This window comes from Myodes glareolus, chromosome 6, assembly GCF_982192425.1.
Source record: "Myodes glareolus chromosome 6, mMyoGla1.1, whole genome shotgun sequence".
NCBI classification, from domain to species: domain Eukaryota; kingdom Metazoa; phylum Chordata; class Mammalia; order Rodentia; family Cricetidae; genus Myodes; species Myodes glareolus.
In genome coordinates, this window is record NC_142031.1 from 105,720,431 (window position 1) to 105,742,240 (window position 21,810).

A 21,810-nucleotide genomic window follows, 5' to 3' on the forward strand; every position below is an offset into this window, starting at 1 on the left:
TTAGCCATAGAGGCCAGGCAGTGGTGCCACAAAACTTCAATCCTAGCACTCAGGACGCAGAAGCAGATGGATCTCTGTGAGTTCAAGGCCACCCTGTAGTACACAAAATTGAATCAAATCTAAAAGAGAAACAGAGCCAAGTACCTTTAATCCCAGCACTAGGGAGGTGGAGACAGGGAGTGATATGGCTGGGCAGAGAGAGGGATATAAGGTGGAGGAGACAGGAGCTCAAGATTCAGTCTGCAGTTTCATAAAGATGGCATTCAGTTTGCAGATTTGTAGAGACAGGATACCCCATTCGGTCAGAGAATTTCGTAGACTTCTCTGATCTTTCAGCTCTGGGTTTTGTTATTAAGACCAGTTAGAGTCTTGCTACAGGTCTAGGCAGTGCTTGACATGTGCTAAACAAGTGAGGACCGTGAGGGAGAGCATCACCTTCCACCACTTGGGAGGGTTTTCTCTGGACTCAGCAGAACCTTAGGCTCCAACCTGAAGGGCCTTCACAGCCCTGGCTCCCTTCCCCTGTGGGCTGTAAGAAACTACGACAGCTTCCATCGTGGGCAGCATCCCACTTCCAGGACATAGCATCTGACTACTGGGAAACCATCTATGTATGACTCCCCAAAAGTCCAAAGCAAGGGATCTAGAGAGGCTCTGAAGGAGTTTGGGCTGACAGGCGTCATGAGACAGCAGTCACACGGGCCAGGGCCAAGACTTACTCAAAGTTGCTAGAACTTCTAAGAGCTCATAGGCCCGTCTGGTTGCCTGGCCCTACCCCATCGCTGGCCACCTCAGGCAACCTCTGTTCTTCTCCCTGCCCTAGGGTCTTTCCACATCTTGTTCTCTTTACTGGAATACCATTCTGCCTCCCCTCCCTGTTTGTCTGGACAACTCATTCACTGTTCATCCACTCATTCAACAAAAATCCTAAGGGCCTGCCCTGTGGTCCAGGCACTGTGCTGGATTCCAGGAACCAGCCTGTGGACCAGGCAGCTCAGGGAAGTAAGTCCCTGTTCTCACAGGGCTTGTGTTCTTCGGGAGGAGGCAGATATGGACACCTAACTGCACCGATGAACAAGTGTACAGTGAGTGATGGTGTAACTAGAAGCAAGGCACAGGTTTACCCTCCCTGGAGGTCAAGGGAGGCCGTCCTTGAGGGTGGTGAGAGGGGCCAGCAGACAAGCTGCTCGGGCCCATGGGGAAAGAATCTGAGGGTGCATGCTGAGTGCCAGGAAAATGTAAAGGAACTGAAATATGACATGCATGTGTGATGGAGAGAGTAAGGAGCTTCCTTCCCTCGGAAGACAGCAGTAAGATCCAAATGGAGCTGCAGGGAGCCTGCTCTCCCACTTCTGGCGGCATGCATGGCCCATCATCACCTGTCTGGCTCTCCTGTTCAACTCTAGCAGCAATGAGGGGAAGGGCACCATTAGCACAGTCCTATGATTTCTGGTCCAAGCTAAGAAGGAAAATAGGCAAGGGCTCTGCTGAGGGTGGCAAGGGTCCCAAACTCAGCAGATATTGTCACGTCAGGAGTGTCAAGTGCTTCTGGAGAGCAGAGACAGTGCTGGCCTCATGAGAAATCAATAGCAAATCTCAAACCTCTTGGTCGGCACCGCTGGTGGGAGGAGGGAGAAAAAGCACTGGTTTCCCTCGCTGCACAGAGGTGTTCGAGGAGTGCTGACGACATGCAGACGGATGAGCAGGGTGCCTAGGTGCAAATACCTTGCGTGTGAAATGGAAAATACACAGCCACAAAGGGGAGAAAGTCATGCACAGTGGAGTTAGCTGGAATGTGCAGTTCTGGTTGTTGACAGAGAAGAGATAGGGGAGGGCGAGCCTTGGACCTGGTCAGAGGGTCAGCAGATGCTTATGGGTGAAGAAGGGGTCTGAGGAGGCAGTAAAGTTGCCAAGCCATTTTCAGTTACTTGCCGAGTGGAGCAAAACATGACTCACCAACCTTGCCTGCTCATAGAAGCAAAAGTACCATGTCCATTTAACCAGACCAGCAGGAGCCCTGTTTTCACCTGTCTTGACCTCCAGGAAATGGGAACTATCAGGGAACACCCACGCTTCCTTGCTTATTTATTCTGGACACTCAAAAGAAGCCTTGGGAAGGGAAGATGAGCACCGACTTACAGATTACAGTTGGTTCTGCTGTCTCCTTCAAACAGGAGTTTCTGCAGCACACAGCCTTGAACAGCCGCCAGAACCCCACAGGGACCACCCTGCAGAGAAAGACACATGTCACTACCAGTGAAAATGGCCCCAAGAGCCGGGCAGTGGTGGCACATGCCTTTAATCCCAGCACTTGGTAGGCAAAGGCAGGCAGATCTTTGTTAGTTCTAGGCTAGCCTGGTCTACAAAGCGAGTTCCAGGATAGGCTCCAAAGCTACAGAGAAACAACGTTTCAACAAACCAAAAAAAAAAAAAAAAAAAAAAGGAAAGAAAAAGAAGAAAATGGCCCCAAGAAGCTGTCCATTCCACCCACCAGCTCTAGCCCCAGTCACAGGGGATCTTCAGCAAGGTTCGGCCTATGAAGACTCTCGAAGCAAGGATCACAGTGGCCCTTCTCATTCTAGCAACTTAACTGCCTGCCCCAAGGGACAACCAGGTAATTGCAGGGTCATCCCACTGATGCTCTCAGAGGTCACCGTGTGCATGGTGTTCCCACTTTGTGTGGGACACCCCAGAAGAAAAACCCCTGGGGACCCCAAGAGCAACGTGCCTTGTTCTGCACAATGCCATATTTTAATGAGGCCATGTCACTGAAGGAAAAGTTCTGAAGTTTCCACTCTTCACTGAAGCAGCAAAAGGTAGAGCCAAACAGAAGGGTCTTCATCTCCTGGGAGGGAAAAGCGTATCACTGGATGTTTGTAAAATAAACAATAACAAGGCTTGCAGCACAGGCCCTGCAGGAGTCGGTCGTGGGTTCTAGAAAGTACATTTTCTCGCAGTGGTCTCTATTTTGCAAGCCCATTCTTCTCATATTTGAGGAAGATAAACCTGACCTTAAGGGCCTCCTTACCTCTGGAACATCTGTAAACCACACCAGTCCATGCTAACATGGGCCAAGATTTTCCTTACACAGACCTTGAAATATAAAACTCTGGCTTCACCAGAGATCCTGGGGGGCCTCAGATCCCCCCTCAGAAAGACTGTAAGTTTTCCAGCCTGACCTCACATTAAAATGATCTAGGGGCACTAAAAATAATCCTGATGCGTAGGCCATGGGCTGGGTCAATTCAATCCACATTCCTGAGGATGAGAGGCCGGTATCCATAGGTTTGTTTGGTTTTTTAATACACTAAAAATGAAAGCCATGGCTTCCTGTCTTAGGCCTATTATCATATTTTAAATTAACCCAAGTGATTCCACTTTGTAGCAAGGTTTGAGAGCCACAAGTCTGGCACAAAGTTAGCAAACTATAGTCCATAAACTAAATCTGGCACCTACCTAGTTTTGTAAATAAAGCTTTATTAACAACAATGGGCATTGTTTATACTTTGTCTATGGCTGCTTCTATATCACAGCAGCAGGTATGAGTAGTCCAACACAGACCAGGGCCCTGAGCAAAGTCAAAAGCATGTTCTCTAGCTTTCTGTAGAGAATGAATTCCCTCTAGGATGCCACCTGTAAGTGATCTCCCTCTAAATCTTATGGAAAGCTCTACTGCCCAGAGAGCTTCCTACCTCCTCCCATTCTTCCAGATCTCCAGCATCTCTAGACTTCAGAGGACAGTCAGTTTGTGGTCCATTTTCTAGCAACCCATGCACCTCTGTCCACTTTGCAATACTAATGCTTCATGCTGACAGGCCCTACCTTCTGCTACCCCACAGGATAGTCTATGGCTTTCCATCACCGTTTTACAACCAGGGGTGGGGTTCTCTGAAGCCTCAAGAGGGCTCTAGGACCAGCGGGCTGGTCTCCGGCCCCTCCCTGAAGCCTGTTCTCAAGGTCAGGCTCCTCCTGTGGACCTGGATCACTGTCAATTCTTTCATCCCTTCCTTTAGAACAAGGAATTCCATGACATAGACATGCGTCTATCTGTCATCACCAAATGTGGCCGACAGCACACTGGATAATGAATTCATCCATCAGGGCTTGGTTCCCCTTCTGTGCCGAGTGAAACCATGAGTGTGCTTGGAATGCTCTTCCCCCGCCTAAAAACTACAGACTTGGGTCTTCTGGGTGGATCTGTTGCCATTGTCTTGGTCAAAGACTGACAGTTCCAGGACACACCATGTGTTTAACGGCCCAGAAGCCTGAGCATGTCCTTTCCTTTCTGTGAAACTCATTCTCTCAGATTGGTTTGGGACAGCTCTTACTGGGCAGTCTCTGGGGGCCTCTAAGGGCTCGGCACCAAGTGGATGCGTTTGTACAGAGAGGTCCATGGTCCTATGGCTACAGATGATTAGAGATGGTATCCGGGATCGGGACCCCTCCTATGTGTCGAGCCCACTGTAACTTCAAAAGCTGAAAGGGGAACAGAGAGGAACAAAAAAGTAAGGGGAAACAAAACCTCTAGAAAAATCTTTTACATCAGGATCTATATGCTGAGAACACACAGTTAAGTGGGACAAGAAAGATGATGGCTGTATCTCTAGACACGTCTAGGCTTCGTTCTGGATCCTGGCTGAAAGGCTGGTGAGGAACAACAGGAACAACACTTCATCCTGCAGGAGGCTCTAGCCAAAGGAGGGGCGAGCCACCCTGGCAATTAAGGATGCTGAGGAACACAGGAACCTCTGCCAAGGAGGCCATAAGGCACGGAACCTGTGTCCTGCTGTCATGGGTCCACCTAAAAGGCCACAGGTTCAAACCTGGATATGCTGACAAACTGCCAGCCCTCCCTGTCCTTCCAGCTCTGCAGCTGCCCAGAATCTAGTGCATAAAGTCAGTGTAGGCCCAGAGTCAGGCTCATAGGACAGCTAATGTCCTCTAATGTCCCACTGCAGCAGGCGAGGCAGCTCTGGGTCATAGAAGAGCAGGGTCCTGCAGCATCCAGAAAACTCAGTTCTCCCATAGTTCTTTGACAGTTCTGGAACTGCCACTCTTTGGCTAAGCGGATGGCAACAGGGTCCACCCATAAGACCCAAGTCTGCCTCATGGAGGCAGGAGAGCAGCCAGGACTAAAACAGTCTTCCTGCCCCTCGGTTCAGGTTTCTTAATATATCACATCCCAGTTCCCACTTCAACAGTGCCCAAGAGATTATAATGAAAAAGAACCACTGAGCCCAAAACATCAAAGCTGTGCAGTTTGCATCCAGCTATATTTAATGTGGACTCCTTACACCTCTGCACAGACACCTACCTTTGCCAATGAGAGATCAATTGGCTTTGATACAGTTTGCAGCTTGAGCATTGATGGAGGTGGGGACAGGACAATGTCTTCCTTTATGAGTTCATCCTCAACATCCTCTGGAAGAAAACATGGCCATGGTGTGGGTCAAGGGGAAATGGAACAGGAAATCACTTACACAGCCGCCACACTGAGAACTTTGGAAAAACTTGAGAATATCTCAGACTGAACAACAGCCTCCACATCAGGCCCCAGCCCTCCCCCACCAGGAAAGAAAGCAAAGAGGGGACCTCCTCCTGGTTACCACCGCTCCCTCATTGTGCCACAGGTGGACAGAGTGAAGCCTACAGCCAGTGAGCCGGGCCCAGCTCTGACACACTCTTTACAAAAGGTCAGCAGGAGGCACAAGTCTGTCACCCTAAGGACACATGAGAGGAGGCTGGTGTTAAAGGAGTCACATTTCTACAAATTCTTATGATCCTCAGTGCTATTCATTGGACATTTGAGTTGTGCCACTCAACCCCAACTTGGCCTTTTGAGAGTCTGGTTCCTACTGCCCCTAAATATAGCAAGCACATGAGGCATAGGCAGTGTTATGGCTGTCCCAACTGGGACAGGGAGAAAGTGGCAGAGGCAGGACATAAAACAAGCTGACTATAAACCATTTTGTACCCTGCCTCCCTTTGTGCTCCAGTCAGAAGGGACCCAGGATATCTCTTGGGTATATGGTCTCACAGCTGTGATGACAGAGGAAGAAGGAGAATCCTGCCAGAGTCTTCAGCAGCACTGGTCTGTGACACCTCAGCTGGTAAGACCCTCTGGCCTTTCCGTGTCTGTGCAGCATCTACTAGAATGCTCAGATAAAGGACCCCAGGAGAAGGGACCCCTAGGTAAGCACGCTGGGAAGGCTGAGCACATACTCCGCAGAAACACTGCCAGGGTGGGTCTGCCATTGGGGCGGGCAGGCAGAGGGGAATCTCAGGACAACTTCCCACTTCTATCTTACTCAGCAGCCTCCTTCCCCATCGGGTTGAGCCAGCCACCACACAAGGAAAACTCATCCACTGAACAAGAAGACGAGGCATGAACATCGGAGTGGGGGCTGGTAAGAGGGGTTTCAGCAAGTGGGGGGGGGGTGGATGAGAGATGGCAGGTGGGGTCAAAATGACAAAAATCCATTCTCTATATCTATAAAATCAGCAAAGGTAATTTTTTAAGACTGACTTTAAGTAAGAAGCTAGATTTAAATGAGACCTTTCTTAGTTTGAATCTCTGGAAACGTTACCCTGTGACCAAGGCCTTATAAAAATAACCAGAAATAGAAACCAGATGTTTCCAGCAACGTGAATAGATCTTAGAAACATGGCACTGTGTATAAAAGGGAAGAAATCAGATGAGATAGCAAATAAAGACACACACATTCCAAGCAATGCCCCGACTCCACGGGAACAGATGTAGCTCATGCCTACTGTAGTGAGTGAGGGCTGAAGGGAAGAAGGAGGGCATGGCTGACAGGCAGACATCGTAAAGATATACGGGGAGAGCAGAGACCAGAAATGTGGCCTATCTCACCGTGGGCACCGGAGGCCCCAGTCTACCAGGCAGAGCAACCAAAGCGACTCTACCAGGCCTGAAGGGCTCCTTGCAGTGCTTGGGTCCGGCCTGATTCCTGAGGAATGAGAGGAACAGAGCTTGAGCTCCTTTGAAGACCTCTGTCTGGTGCACTGTAAGGGGTGGATATGGAGGGGGCAAGAACATACTCTGCTCAGCCATGGACTGAGTCTGGGATGGAGACAGGGAGTTAGGAAGAAAGACTCGTAGGACATAAAGGATGGTGGTGGGCAGTGGAGCCGGAAACCTCCCTTGGATTCTGCAGGGAGGACCTGGCCCAGCACAGGGAGTTGGTTTAGGACCACACTGCAGGCCTCAGGGACAGATGTGGCGAGACCATCATGCAAGGGAAAACGAAGCACTGAGGAATGACATGCTGGCCAAGACACCAAACTGTCTGCAAATGCCAGTGGTTTGCGAATGCTATTTTTAAGGCTGGCCTATGAATGTGTGGTTGAACGGGAGCTAGGGGTTTGTTTTCCCATTTCATATGCGCTTTGGAGGGAAAAAATTTAGGGGGGCATGTGGGTGGAGAGAGAGAAAAAGAGCCACATTTCCCTCCGAGTGGGATCCAAAGAGAATGAGAGGCGTGGTGCTGACGCTGACTCCACAGGGACACGGCCATCGGGCTCCCTTCTGTATGAACTGCTCAGATGTGGCATCTCTACCAGTAAGCCGCTACTTCCTACTGGCCCCAGGATACTCACAGGGAACCCCCATCCCTTGACAGTCCTCCAAGATTTGGGTTTGATAAGGATCTCCTCACCCCTCCCCTCGTGTCCCAAGACAGAATCTCGGTCTTCCCCACCTACTGTGGCTCCCGCCTTTGGGTTTTCCCATCTTTCCAACATCTCATGCTTATCCCTTCTCTCTCCATTGCCCCAGAAAGTGTGTTTTTCTCTATTTATCCAAAAGCACTTGTGTGTTTGCAGAGCTGAATATTAAACCCAGGGTCTCATGTATGCTACACAAGTGAACTGGTACTGCCTCTGATCCCAAGTTCTCCCTGCTTGCTTTTTCACTTTTTATTATAAGACAGAGTCTCACTAAGCCACCCTAGCTTTGAACTCACTTTGTAATCCAGGTTGGCCTTGAACTCATGGTTATTCTCTTTCCTTAGAGTTCTAAGAAGTCTAACTACAGGTCTGTATCACCGGGCCTGGTTTTATGGCATCCTCTATCAAACACCCATAGTTAATATACTGGAGATAGCATGGGACAGAGAGGCCCAGAACTGATGAAGGGACCGTTCTGTTCTCCAAGAGATCCCAGCCCAGAGAAAGAGACACAGAGCCCCAAACACAGTGGTGAAATGTGCTGGAGTAGGAATCTGGGCAAAGGTTCAGGAGCAAAGAGCAAGACAATGGACTCTGTCACGAGAGGTAGAGGAAGCAGCCCATTAAGGTGGCATGTGAGGTCTCGAAACTCTGAGGGGTGACTAGGGACAGACGAGCCCTATCCCTCTGCTGTGAGCTTCTCAAGGGCTCCTCACAAGCCCCTTTCCAGGGGTTCCTACATTGGAATCTATCCTGGGCCAAGTCTACACGGCTCAATGCATAGCCCTGACTTTCAGCAGCTCCTGATGCTGAGCAATTCAGTCCAAACCTTAGCACAGCCTTCAGAATCCTCTGTGCCAGCTGCCCCAGCCCCATCCTGACACTCACTCCCCTTGGCCCTGCTCCTCTCCAGAGCCCCCCTCACGCTCATCATTGCCTCTGCTTGTGAAGTTCCTCCCATATCTCCCTTGGGCAAGACCTGGCCCATCCTCCAGAGTCAACCTGAATGTCACTCTTTTATGGACCTCCCAGGGCCCAACACAGAACCAGCCTCCTGTATCTCCTGAAGCTCACATGTTCTATGGGAGGACATCTCTCTCTTTGGGGCCATCCAGCTCTGCCCTTCAAAAACAACATGTTCTCCACTCAGCAGCCTGCCTTCAGCAAAGCCTCACCTACACCTGCAGGGAGCTACAGACGAAGCTCCTAAACCAGACCAAAGGCAAACAGAAGGGAGCATGGACCCTCTCCCAGAATGCACTGCCTCTGTCCTGCACCCCATATCCCTTGTCCCCCAACCCGCTCTGTGTTTCTCTTCCCTAACTCTGTTCTCATCCTTTACTTCCTTTCCTTTGTCTGAATCCTCCTCCGAGCTAGCAGCAGAAGGTCCCCTCCTTCCAGATAGGACTTCAAATGGCTTCTGGGAACCGCCAAAAGCTTCCCTTCCGAAAGGAGTTCTGACGGCTGGGAACTGAGTTGCTTTGTGTCTGAACACGAGCTGCTTTCATCAGAAAAGCTTCAAGAGCTGCATAACCCCGAGGCTTTGAATGCCAGGGTTCCTTAACTTTCCTTTACTCTGTACAGTCATGGACAGAAAACTGCCCTTCCTGGGCAGGGCCACATCATCCCCGTCAGTGGGTCCTGGTGATTTCTGAGGTTCTGGGACCTCTGAAGTGTGTCATGCAGCATAAACAAGCCTGCCTCCATGATCAGAGTCCCGGCCTGAACTTTCAGCAAGATGAAAGCTCATGGTCGGCTGTACGCCCAGCCCAGGAACTTCTAAGAGCACACCTCTCCTCCTACAGCTTGAAAAGGAATCTCTAAAAGGGAGAGAGCAGCAGAGTGACTGAACAGTGTCTATGTGCCAAAAAGAAGGCCTGCAGGTACAGGGGCTGGCTTCCCGGAAGAGGGCAGACTCAAGAGCACTTAAACTTCCATTTTAAGTCCAACCTTGCCCTGTCAATCCTTCACTCGAGTTTCCACCAGACTCCATCTTCAAGGATTACAGACAGGAAGAAATCGCTTCAAAGCAAAAGTGGAAATAAATGCTCTCTTTGGATCTCAGAGTGCAGCAGCACAGACGTAGCCACTGTGTGAACCGCCCAGGACTGTGCGCAGAGGTGGAGCCCCTCACACTTCTCTGTGAATTTTATACCTTCACCATGTTTCTGAACCTTTTAAGTGGACACGCCACCCCAGGCAGGGGTATCTCATATCTTGGCCTGGAACTGTCTATCAGAAACATTCTAAATGGTCCCAAAGAGCCCCTCTCCTGCAGCTGTGCTATGCAGGTTCAGAGACAAGCAACCTACTTTCTGTTGGCTGGTCCGGTTTGGTTTGGGGAAAAAAAAATTTTCTTTGGTGGGTTGGTTGATTGGTTTGACTTGGTTTTGGAGACAGGGTCTTGGCATATGGCCCAGGCTGGCCTCCAACTTGGAATTCTCCTGTCTTAAGTCTCCTGAGTGCTGGGGTTGCCAGCATGTGTGACTACATTCACATACACAACCAATTTCTTTTTTCAGAACTGTCCAGAGGAGAAAGGCAGGCAGTAGATGGAGACACTGAAGGAACAGAGCACCATGGCCCTGAGGAGAATGGCGAAGAGTCTCTCACCAAGCTTAGCTGGAGCCCTGCCTCTGCCTAGACAGCAGAGGGATGAGCCTCACCTACCTAGGCAGCAGAGGGATGAGCTTCACCTACCTAGCCACAGGGCATCTGGCTTATCATCGGCCTTGTCAGACACCAACTGGTTTTTCCTGAAAAAGAAAAGAGAAAAGGAGAAAGAAAACGTCAGTGTGGGAGAGGAGAACGGTAGAGGAACATAAACAGTACGGATGACTGAGGACACCTGACCCTGACACTACGAGATGCCTTGAGCAGGACACAGGCCAACAAAGCTTGATGTCACTGGGACACACTGGGGACAAGGGGCAAGACTTACCAGTGTGTCTGCCTCGTCACTCGTGGTTTCAAAGTCATGCTTGTTTGTTTGTTTCTTCTCGCCCAGCCTCCTTGTAAAACCATGTGTGACCTTGTAAGAGAGACTCCTGGGATGAACCAATGTATGTAAAGGAAACTGGCCCTGTGGTTCTGATTTGCTGTTCGTGTGTGTGTGTGTGTGTGTGTGTGTGTGTGCCCACATGTGTGTATGCGCACACGTATGTGTGTATGCCCATGTGTGTGTATGCCCACGTGTGTGTATGCCCCTACGTGTGTATGTGTGTATGTCCACGCATGTGTATGCACATGCACGAGTACACCCGTGAATTCAGAGCCTCCACCCATGTAGTAGCTCAGCTTAGATTAATTTTCCTCCATCATGCATCAATCTGAACTAAAGGAAACAGAACACATTGAGAGTAACACTCTTACATCATCCTCCAAAAACTCATTTACTATGTCGAAAATGACAGCTCTTTTGAACATGGCATTGAAATATATTTTCCTCCACCGTCTTTGCAGGCTAAGATATGAATGCAGTAACAATCATGGTCTCGCCATGGTGCCCTCCATTGAACTGGCTTCCTCCTGAAGATGTATGAAGGGTGTGAGTGAAGACTGTGTAGGACACACGGTTCTCAGACCTCGTGCCTGCCCTTTGTGGGACTCTGAGTTTCTCTGTGGCTCCAGAACCCAGAGTTCCCTCATGCTCCCTCCTAAGCAGCCTGCTCTCCCCTGTGCCCATCCCATTCAGGAAATCCACTTTATTTCATTCAAACCCCAAAAAATCTTTGAGTCCTGTGCCACCATGACTAGACAGGTGTTTGTAAGGAGCATGGGAGCAGAATGTTCTGGAAAGCTGGGACGAGGGGTCCATGGATGCAGAACATCCCACTAATACCATGAGGCAAAACTAAGTTGCATCACCATCGAAAGTCTCTTCCCACAGACTCTGCCCAGCTCATCTGCTCCATAGCAGGGGCTGAGGACCTGGTGGTCACTGTGACGGAAGGGACAGGGTCCAGGAACATGAGGTCCAGGCACTGCCTAAGATGGCTTCTATAGTTCTCGTGAAGCATTTCAGGTAGGGACAGCAAGGGAATCTCATAAGCACCCCAAGGCCACCAGGGCCTTCTTATACCTACTTGGCTTGACTTCTTCCCCTCTCACGGTATCTCAGCAGCCTTAGTGCCATCCCTACACCCAGAGTGGCCCATCCACAGTCCCCGTGATGTGTGTGCAGAGGCCAGTCTGGTGTGACACCGCACCACCACATAGTTACCTAAAGGTCCCTGCTAACCCCCATGTCAATCACCTACAGCAATTCCATATTTGCCAAAGTAACCACAGCATTAGTGACAAAGTCCTCCTGGCTTTGGATTATCCCAGGCACTAGAGTATGTGCTTTGAAAACCTCAAAGGCTGCCTGTCTCCCAAAAGTGTCTTTTGAAGTAGTTATTTCTGAGTCTCAAGAGAGGTTCAGCCGTTTTCTATGGTTTTATATCAAGCAAGTGGCGGCACAGGAATCTAACGCAAGCCACGACTCCAAAGTTAACGGCAGTAGCTATCTCTCATAACTTCCTTCTGAAACAGAAGCAGGCCTATTAAAAGTGCTCTGCAAGGCTCTACACGACCTGCCACCTTCTGTCCAGAGGTATCTCCTGCTGAGCCATCACACTCTGCCTGCCCTACTTACCCTGTGCTCAGTATCTCAGGACAAGCCACCGAGCCTTCTCATACACTATGCCCTCTACACCGAATACCTTCTGGGAGATTCCTAATGCCCTGAAGCCCACGTGCAGAGCCCCCACGCAAAGCATGCATTCACCTCCCAGCACAAACGAAGGGCTTTCTAGCAAGCCTGTCTCCCAGGCAAAAAAAAAAGGGGGGGCAGGATGGTGTGGCAGGCTAGCCCATAAAGTCATCCACATTCTAATTCCCAGAACCTGTAGCCATTATCCTAGAGTAGAAATGGGAATGTAAAGGACCTGAGATGGAGAATGATCCTGGGTGAGTCTCCAGGTAGAAATGGTGCAGTCACAAGTCAAAGGAGCTGAGATGACAAAAGCTGAAACCAGGTTGACACACTTTGCAGATGGGAGAGTAAGCGACACAGGTGGCCATGAAGAGTAAAAAGGCAGGGCATGGGCCTTCAGAAAGATCTAGCCATACCGACACTTCGGTGTTAGCCCAATGAAACTAATTTTGGACTTTGGTCTTCAGAACTAGGAGGCATTAAATTCATGTTATGTAGCATGGAGTGGGAGGCTTAGTTTGGCACCACGGAGGGACACAGGACTGCAGCATTCTTGTGTCTCCCTGAGTCCTGGATGTCCAGCGCAAGCCAGTGCTCCAGATAGGAAGCTAAATAATGCAATAACCCTCACAGAAACTGGGCAACTTACACAAGGCCACGCAATTTAGAAGTGCCAAACACTGGGACTCAAACCCAGGCCACTAGTTTCAAACACCTCACTTCTTTAATTTGCACATGCTGTCCCTGCCAGTAACTTCTATGGCATCCCAGGAATGGTGGGACAAGAGTCTCATGAGAGGGTGGGGAAGGTCCACTGCGTGGGGAACAGCAGGGCCTCTCCCCAGTCATGGGATTTCCACCCAGAAGGCTATCCATCAGCTGCAGGAGGAGCTTTGTGCCCATGTCCCATAGATCTCGTCACCAAAGGAGACCTCAAGTGTGCTCACACGTGGAGAATGTGCTATTGTTCCTTTCATGTGTCCCTTTGTGGCACAAGCACAAAAGTATGTTCTTGCCTTTGAGTGAAAACAACTACAAACAACAAAGACAAAAAGATAAATCAAGGCTTCAATGCTTTCTCCAAGTGCCACCGTGTGGATAACCCAGAGGTGTGTACCAAGGACCAATGGCAGCCACGCATTTTGTCATACCTAGGTGACCTCCACCCCATTTCTGTTCCTTATCACACCCCACAGAGAGAGTAAAGACCCAGGCCCATGTTCAGGAGTGCACAGGATCAGGACTTAGTCTCCGAGCAACTGAATCCTTGTCTGGGTAGAAAGAGCCTCTGAAACTGTTTGCCCAAGGAATCTCATGGGAATCCCCCAAACAGTCCAGGCTGCTGCCAAGACTATAGGTCATTCTCCACAAACTGGCTAAGGCCCATTGCTGAGAACAACACCTACTCACATGGAGAAGCTGAACTGGTGCCTACATAGAACCCCCGACCACCATATTCTAGCATCTTTAGTACAGAGAGGCACTCTGCAAGTTACCAAAGGAAAAACAAACACTAACCCAGCCACAAAACCTTTAATTTATAATGGTGTCCTGCCTACAAGATATGCTAAGGTAATGGTGGCACAAAGCTTGTGGGAGTAACCAACCAATATCTGTGACTTACAGCCCGATCCACAAGATGGAACCCATACCCAACACTGTTTGGGTGATCAAGAACCAGAGACTAGGTAGCCCAGAGACCTAGAGTAAAATGAAATATTACTGCTCTTTGAGGAGGAGGAGGCTTTGAGGAGGAGGAGGAGGAGGAGGAGGAGAAGGAGCCGAAGCAGAAGCAGTAGAAGAAGAAGAAGAAGAAGAAGAAGAAGAAGAAGAAGAAGAAGAAGAAGAAGAAGAAGAAGAAGAAGAAGAAGAAGAAGAAGAAGAAGAAGAAGAAGAAGAAGAAGAAGGGGAGGAGGAGGAGGAGGAGGAGGAGGAAGAAGAAGAAGAAGAAGAAGAAGAAGAAGAAGAAGAAGAAGAAGAAGAAGAAGAAGAAGAAGAAGAAGAAGAAACAATAAAATGACTCCCAATGACATTTTACTAGACTCGTAAATCAGCGGCTTCTCAGCCATCATCACAGAATCTTCCTCCTGAAGCTGATGGGAACAAATACAGAGAGCCACAGCCAGACAGTGTGCAGAGAATAAGAGACTTGGAACACTCAGCCCTAAATGGGACACCTCCATCATTTCCCTCCCTCAGGGCTCAGGGAACCCTTCAGAAGAGGAGGCAGAAAGATTTTCAGTGCCAGAGGAGTGGAGAACATCAAGAAAACAAGGCCTCTAAACCAACACGATCAAAGCTCATATGAACTCGTAGAGACTGAGGTAGCACGCACAGGGCCTGCATGGGTCTGTCAGGGCATATTATGTGAGAAAAAAACCTATCTCCAATAAAAGGGAAAAATAATCATCTTAAGTCTATATTTGGATAACTAGGTATTATGCATAATTAAGTTTTTCCTCCCTCTACTTCTTCAAGTTCCCCCCACTTCCCCTCCTAACTGGATCCACCCCTTTCTGTCTCTCATTAGAAAACAAGCACACTTCTATGGCATGATTAAATAAAAGACCTTTTTCCTGTAAGTGCCAACGAGAGACCTGGGCTTTTACACCTGCTCTATCTAAACCTATATGTCTGTGGGCAAGGTTTGCATGATAACAAAAAAAATTTTCCTTGTTGGGGGAAGGGCAGAGAGTCTCTATCCACTGTGGGGCAGTGCACAAACATGGGGCGATGAAGAACTGATGAATCCTGGTCTGAAAAACTCGTTCCTGTCCTGGCATCCAATACCTTCAGAAATAGTTCACTGGGTCCTAGTGCAATGCAGACAGAAGGTGCCTCACTCTTCTATGTCTGCCATTGGACATTTGCCCAGATTAGTTATGCTTCAAGGAAAGCTGCCTCAGGAGAGCAAGGGTATCGATCATTGGCCATTACCGTTAATGAAATACCAGAATCCTGAGCCATGGAATTCATCTGGTCCCCATCCCATGGCACAAGAATCTAAAATCTAAGAAATTATCATAAATTTTCCCCACATCAGTGATACCCCAGCATGCCTAAAAGAGGTAATGTAAAGGTTTTTAAGGCTGGGGTGGAGGGTAAGCAATCTCTCATGCACATAAACTTCTTCTGAGTAACTTAGTGAGTGAATGGTGAAAGCCTACAGACACAAGCAGCAGGCTCAGAGCCGAGACACCAGGGCAGCAGGAGAAGCACTCTGCATTAGAGAGGATGGGGAGGGGCTCCTCAGAGGGATGGGAAGCATAAGAAAGAAGATGCCACTGAGATAGCAGTGGGCAGCTTTGGAGAAACCCATGGATACAAGCAATACTGGAAAAAAGCCGCAAACCTGCTCCAAGGAGAGAAGAAGAGAGAGAGAAAAGAATGGAAAAGTTCTCTATAGAACATTCCACAAACATGTGTATAAGTATTGAAATAAGAAAATCACTTTATACTAATTTAATTATATACATAAGAAAACCATTACCAGATGCTAATACCAATGGATGAAAGACTCTTAGAAACGAGGCTATTTACATGGCCTGCAAGTGGATTACTTATTAACTGCAAAAGGAAAAGTTATCTCCTTGGTAATAGGGTAACTGATACACACTGAAGTGTGCCCCAACTTAGTGTCACCCAAAATAAAACAGTAGCATTACATCAATGATGTGGGGTAAAGGGCAGGATACATCTTAGATACATTGTCTCTAAATGCTTAGCGGAAACCCAATATTGAAGCAAACCATCTAGAAATGTTCCATGACAAACTTGAGCCAAACTTATTTGAGTTAAATGGGAGCTGGCATGTCAGTCAATCCAATGAATAACACTTATGCTGAGAGACAAAAGAAAGTAAGGCTGAAAGCATAGCTTGGGAACATGTACGAAAATCTGATCGGGGCCTATGCAGTTAGAAAGAGGTGCCTCCTTGGATCAATGATTGATAAATGGGACCTCACAAAACTGAAAAGCTTCTAGAAGGCAAAGGACAGCATCATTTGGACAAAGTATCAGCCTACAGAATGGGAAAAGATATAGAGTTTTTTGTTTTTTTTTTTTTTTACCAACACTACATTTAATAGAGAACTAATATCCAAAATATATAAAGAACACAAGAAACTAGATATCAAAAAACAATAATTCAATTAAAAATGGATACAGATCTAAAAAAAGACTTCTCAATAGAGGAAATCCAAATGGTTGAGAAAAATTTATAAAAGAAACGTTGAACATCCCTAGCCATCAGGGAAATGCAAACTGAAACTACTTTGAGATTTCATCTCATGCTTGTCAGGATGGCTAAGATCAATAAAACAAGTGACAGCTCACACTGGTGAGGATTAGGACAAGGGGAACACTCACACACTGCTGGTGGAAGTACAGTCACTATGGAAACCAGTATGGCAGTTCCTCAGGAAGATGAGAATCTATCTACCTCAGGATCCAGGTATACCACTCTTGTACACATACCCAAGGACACCTGACTCAGCCATGTTCATTGCTGCTCTAGTCATAATACCCAGAAATTGGAAACAACCTAGTTGTCCCTCAACAGAAAAACAAATAAAGAAAATGCACAATTATACAATGGATTATTACTTAACTCTTTTTAAAAAAAAAAAAAGACATTGTGAAATTTGCAAACAAATGGATGAAACCAGAAAAAAAAAAAATCCTGAGTGAGTGAGGTAAGCCAGATCCAGAAAGATAAATATGGTATGTCTTTGCTTTTATGTGAATATTAGGTATTAAATAAATGATAGCCAAGCTACAATCCATAGATCCAAAAGGGGTAGGTATAGAGGAGGGGACTAGGAAGGACACACGATCTCCCTGGGAGGAAGAAATAGAATGGATTTTTATGGGTGGACCAGGGAAAGGAGAGGACTGAGATCAGGTGGGTTGGGGGATGGGAGATGAGGTTGAAGGAAGGATTGCTGGGAAAGACAGCTAGAGTTGAAGGGCCTCTGATGGGTGATGTGGAAATCTACTGCAGTTGAAACTTACTAAAAGATATAAAGGTGATCCTAATGAAGTCTCCATGTAATGAGGGAGAGTGAGTACCAACTCACCATCTCTTGTCACCAAATGAAGCTTTCAGTACTAAGACTGGGATGCATCCAACTGAATTGTTGGCCAAAGGGGTTCCATGGAGATCCCCAAACAACCCAGGTAGTTCTCCCCAAACTGACAGTGGGTTGCACTGCTGAAGACAACATGTACACAGCTCATTGGCCATGGAGAGGTCAAACAGGCGCCTACGTAGAACCTTTTCTCCCTACGTTCTAGTATCTTTGGTATGGGAAGGTACTGTGAAAACTACCAAAAGAGAAACATAAACATCAATCGAGCCACAAAATCTTTAATCTACGATGGTGCCCTGCCTGCAAGATATGCTAGGGTTATGGTGGCACAAAGTTTGTAGAAGTAGCCAACCAATGTCTGATTTGGCTTAAGACCCACTCCACCAGAAGGAACCCATACCAGACACTGCTTGGGTGACCAAGAACTAGAGACTAATAGCCAGAGACCTAGGGGAAAGTCAAATATTACTGGTCTAAAAAAAAAAAAAATGTCTCCTAATGATATTTTGCTACACTTGTAGATAAGTGTCTTGCTCAGCTGTTATCAGAGAAGCTTCCTCTTGCAGCAGATGGGAACAAATACAGAGACCTACAGCCAGACATTATGGACGTGGGTGGGGGGAGACCTTAGAACACACAGCTCCTAATGGGATGTCTCAATCAAATTTCTCCCCTCAGAACTCAGGGAACCTAGCAGAAGAGGAGGCAGAAGGAGTGTGGGAGTCAGAGAGGATGGAGGGCACCAAAAGAACAAGGCCCTCTAAATCAACATGAGCAAAGGCTCATATGAACTCTAATGTGGGACTCCCCTCTGTATGCTGTGAGTATGCTTTATTACCATTGGTTAACAAAGGTCTGCTTTGGCCTGTGGCGGGGCAGAATATAGCAAGACAGTAAGTCCAAACAGTGAGAGAGAAGGAAAGAAGGTGGGGTCAGGGAGATGCCATGTGGCTGTCAAAGGACAGCCTTGAGGCAATACACAAATTAATAAAAATGGGTGAATTTAAGATGCAAGAGCTAACTAGAAATATGCCTAATCCATCGGCCAAGCAATGTTGTAATTAATATAGTTTCTGTGTGATTATTTGGGCCTGGGCAGCCAGAAAACGAATGTACAGTTCTTACAGAACTCACACAGACTGAATGCACAGGGCTGACCCGGCTCTCTTCATATCTATTATAGCTTTTAGTTTAGTACTTTTTGGGACTTCTGAATATGTAAATGAGTGGGTCTCTAATTCTTGTGTCTTCTCTAGGGGCTCTTTTCCTTCTACTGGTTTGCCTTGTTCAACTTCAATATGACAGTATGTTTTTGTTATATCTTACTATATTTTATTTTGTTCTGTTTGGTTGTTATCTCTTAGAAGCCAGTTCTTTTCTAATGACAGTCAGAAAAGGGTGGGATGGGAGGTAGGGAGGAACTGGGAGGAGTAGAGGGAAGGAAAACTGCAATCAGGATGTATTGTATGAGAAAAGAATCTATTTTTAATAAAAAAAAAAAAAAGAGGTGCCTCTTTCTCCTGCATCCACCACTGAACACTTGACCAGATTAGTTGCAGGTTATAACAAAGGTTATAAACAGTATTACTGGATTGGTCTCTGAGGGACAAATGGCCCTGTGGCCGAGCAGAAAATGTTCCTGCCCCTAGGAAATTTGAGCTGAAATGTCATGATAATGACTTTTATTCTCAAGTGGATCAGTAAAACAATGTGTAAACATAAACATGAACAGATACATTAGTACAAAACAAAAGATAAGGCAGGCTGTGGTGGCGCACGCCTTCGATCCCAGCACTTGCGAGGCAGAGACAGGCTGATCTCTGTGAGTTCAAGGACAGCCTGGTCTACAGAGTGAGTTCCAGGACAGCCAGGACTGTTTCACAGAGAAATGCTGTTTCAAAAATCCAGAAAGAGAGAGAGAGAGAGAGAGAGAGAGAGAGAGAGAGAGAGAGAGAGAGAGAGAGAGAGAAGACAGGCAGATCTTGACAACTGCTGAATTTAAGTGACAGGGACAGAGGTGTTCGTTTACTCTGCTTCTACTTTTACTGCAGGGCTGAGCTTTTTTATGTTAAGTGGGGGGAAAAACTTGGTGAGCTTAAACTGCAGATGTGAAACAAGAAGGAGACTATCAGGAGCTATTAAAGGACAGTACCAGCTGTGACCCAGTCTGGAAAGAGAAGCTGCCTGGAGGATCAAATAAGAGACACTGGAGAGCAACAACACTGCACCCAAGGCACCCTGAAGAGGGGTTGCCAGAGGAAAGAGAGCAAAATGTAGGGCAATGCTGCAAATGAAACTGCTAAGAATTTCCAGATCTGGGGGCTGGAGAGATGGCTCGGAGGTTAAGAGCACTGATTGCCCTTCCAGAGGTCCTGAGTTCAATTCCCAGCAACCACATGGTAGCTCACAACCATCTGTAATGAGATCTGATACCCTCTTCTGACCTGCAGGCCTACATGTAGGCAGAACACTGTATACATAATAAATAAATAAATAAATAAATAAATAAATAAATAAATAAATCTTTTTAAAAAAATTTCCAGATCCGAGCCTTCATGGGCATGCAATCAGTCTAATCAGCAGCAATACATGTCTAGAAACATCATACTGAGATGACCAGAGTGCCACAGAGAACGAGAAAGGCCAAGAAAAAAGGTAGGTTGCCTAGAGAAAGCTGTAACAGAAAACTTGTCAATAGCAGCAATGGAGGTGGAAGACACCTTCAGAGTGGCTAGAACCATCACCATCGATTGGGAAAGTCTCAACTAAAATTAACTTTAAAGGTAAGCTGAAGACAGTCCCAGGCAAAGACTTCCCAGCTTACTCTCGCAGACCTTCGCTGAGCAAATTACTGAAGGGCCGATCAGGAAAAAGAAAAGCAAGCTGAAAGAAACTGGAAAAAACTAAATGATAATGGGCAATAAAAGTAGTCACAGCCACACCCAATGAGAACACCAAAACCAAAGGGAAACACAGCTACACACAAGAGACAGAGAAAGAGCAGCGAAAGTGATCGCCAGGCTGTCTTCTCCTTCCTGAGAGGCACATTGATCTGGCTTGAGCTGTGGAGTTGACAACGATAAAGGTTTAAGAGTGACTGCAGGAGCTACAGCAACACCTTGTGTGATCTCCAAATCAAAGGAAGAGAAGCACAAGAGGGCTCCGGGCAGACACACTGCCAGAGAGAAGCTAGGCGGCTTCCTGCAGGCTTAGGCTGACCATCTGACTCTGCGATTGGAGTCCTAGGCACAGCAGGCAGAAGAACTGAAGACAGGAGCTCAACCAAACCTGCAGAGGAATGTCCACACTGGCAGCTTTAATTACAGTAGCCCAAGGGCAGAAGTTACCTGAATGCCTATTGGTGTGTAAGTGAAGAAAGAATAGAATACCATTCAGCCACATAAAGGCATAGATATTAAGCATGCTACAACGTCAATGAGCCTCAAAGGAATCAGACAGACACCAAAGGTCACATGCCACACAGCTGCATTTGTGTGACATATCACATATTGCCCACTGCCTGGAGCTAAGAGGTAGGGGGGCTGAGAGGGACTGCCTAAGGGATGAATGAGGGACCTTACTTCAAGAGAAAAAAACATTTTAGAACTATAGATATGGTGGCTACATGACTGTACTAAATGTTCACTTTACACCAGTCAATTCAAAGAAGAAGAAAAAATAATGAAAATACAGCAAAAAGCATGCAATGGAACAAGACAAAGAAAAGCTATTATGTCAGTAACAAAGGGAGAAAAGCTGATTAACCTTGCAATGAAAACACAGACACTTGGGCTGGAGAGATGGCTAGAGAATAAGACCACTGACTGCTCTTTCAGAGGGTTCAAGTCCCAGCTCCTACATGGTGGCTCACAACCATCCAAAACTCCAGTTCCAGGGGATCCCATGCCTTCTGCTGGACTAGGCAGGCACCACATACATGTGGTGCACAGACATAATACCCATACACCCATAAACATAAAATGGAACTAAATAAATCTATCTGTGTGTTATTTCAGGAGAAATGGCATGATACAAAAGCTCCCCAGGAAAATACAGCAACCATGCCACTTGTATACCAGCCATTCTGAAGTTCCAGAAGGTCCAAATGAAGAGCAGAAGGAGGGAGAACATGAACAAGAAAGTCAGGACCGCGAGGGGTGCGTTCACCCACTGATACAAGGGAACTGATATAATGAGAGCTCACCAAGGCCAGCTGGACTGGGACTGAACGAGCATGTGATCAAACCGGATTCTCTGAATGTGGCTGAAATGGAGGCTGTCTGAGAAGCCATTGATAATGGCACTGGGACTTGTTTCGTTTGCATGTACTGGCTT

The 21,810-nt window shown here is 47.3% G+C and overlaps 1 protein-coding gene across 3 annotated transcripts in view; it reads right to left on the minus strand.

The window, feature by feature from the left end:
• Mindy4 (MINDY lysine 48 deubiquitinase 4) overlaps positions 1–21,810 on the minus strand; it is a 107,435-nt gene that overhangs the window by 44,735 nt on the left and 40,890 nt on the right. For 2 of the 3 annotated variants that reach the window (XM_087907459.1, XM_087907461.1), the window contains exons 6-9: positions 10,390–10,445; positions 5,315–5,421; positions 2,729–2,845; positions 2,140–2,228 (exon numbers count right to left, since the gene is read on the minus strand). In XM_087907459.1, the coding sequence (XP_087763585.1) occupies positions 2,140–2,228; positions 2,729–2,845; positions 5,315–5,421; positions 10,390–10,445 (369 nt within the window). The remainder of the gene's footprint in view (positions 1–2,139; positions 2,229–2,728; positions 2,846–5,314; positions 5,422–10,389; positions 10,446–21,810) is intronic. The other variant, XM_087907460.1, reaches the window with a different exon arrangement.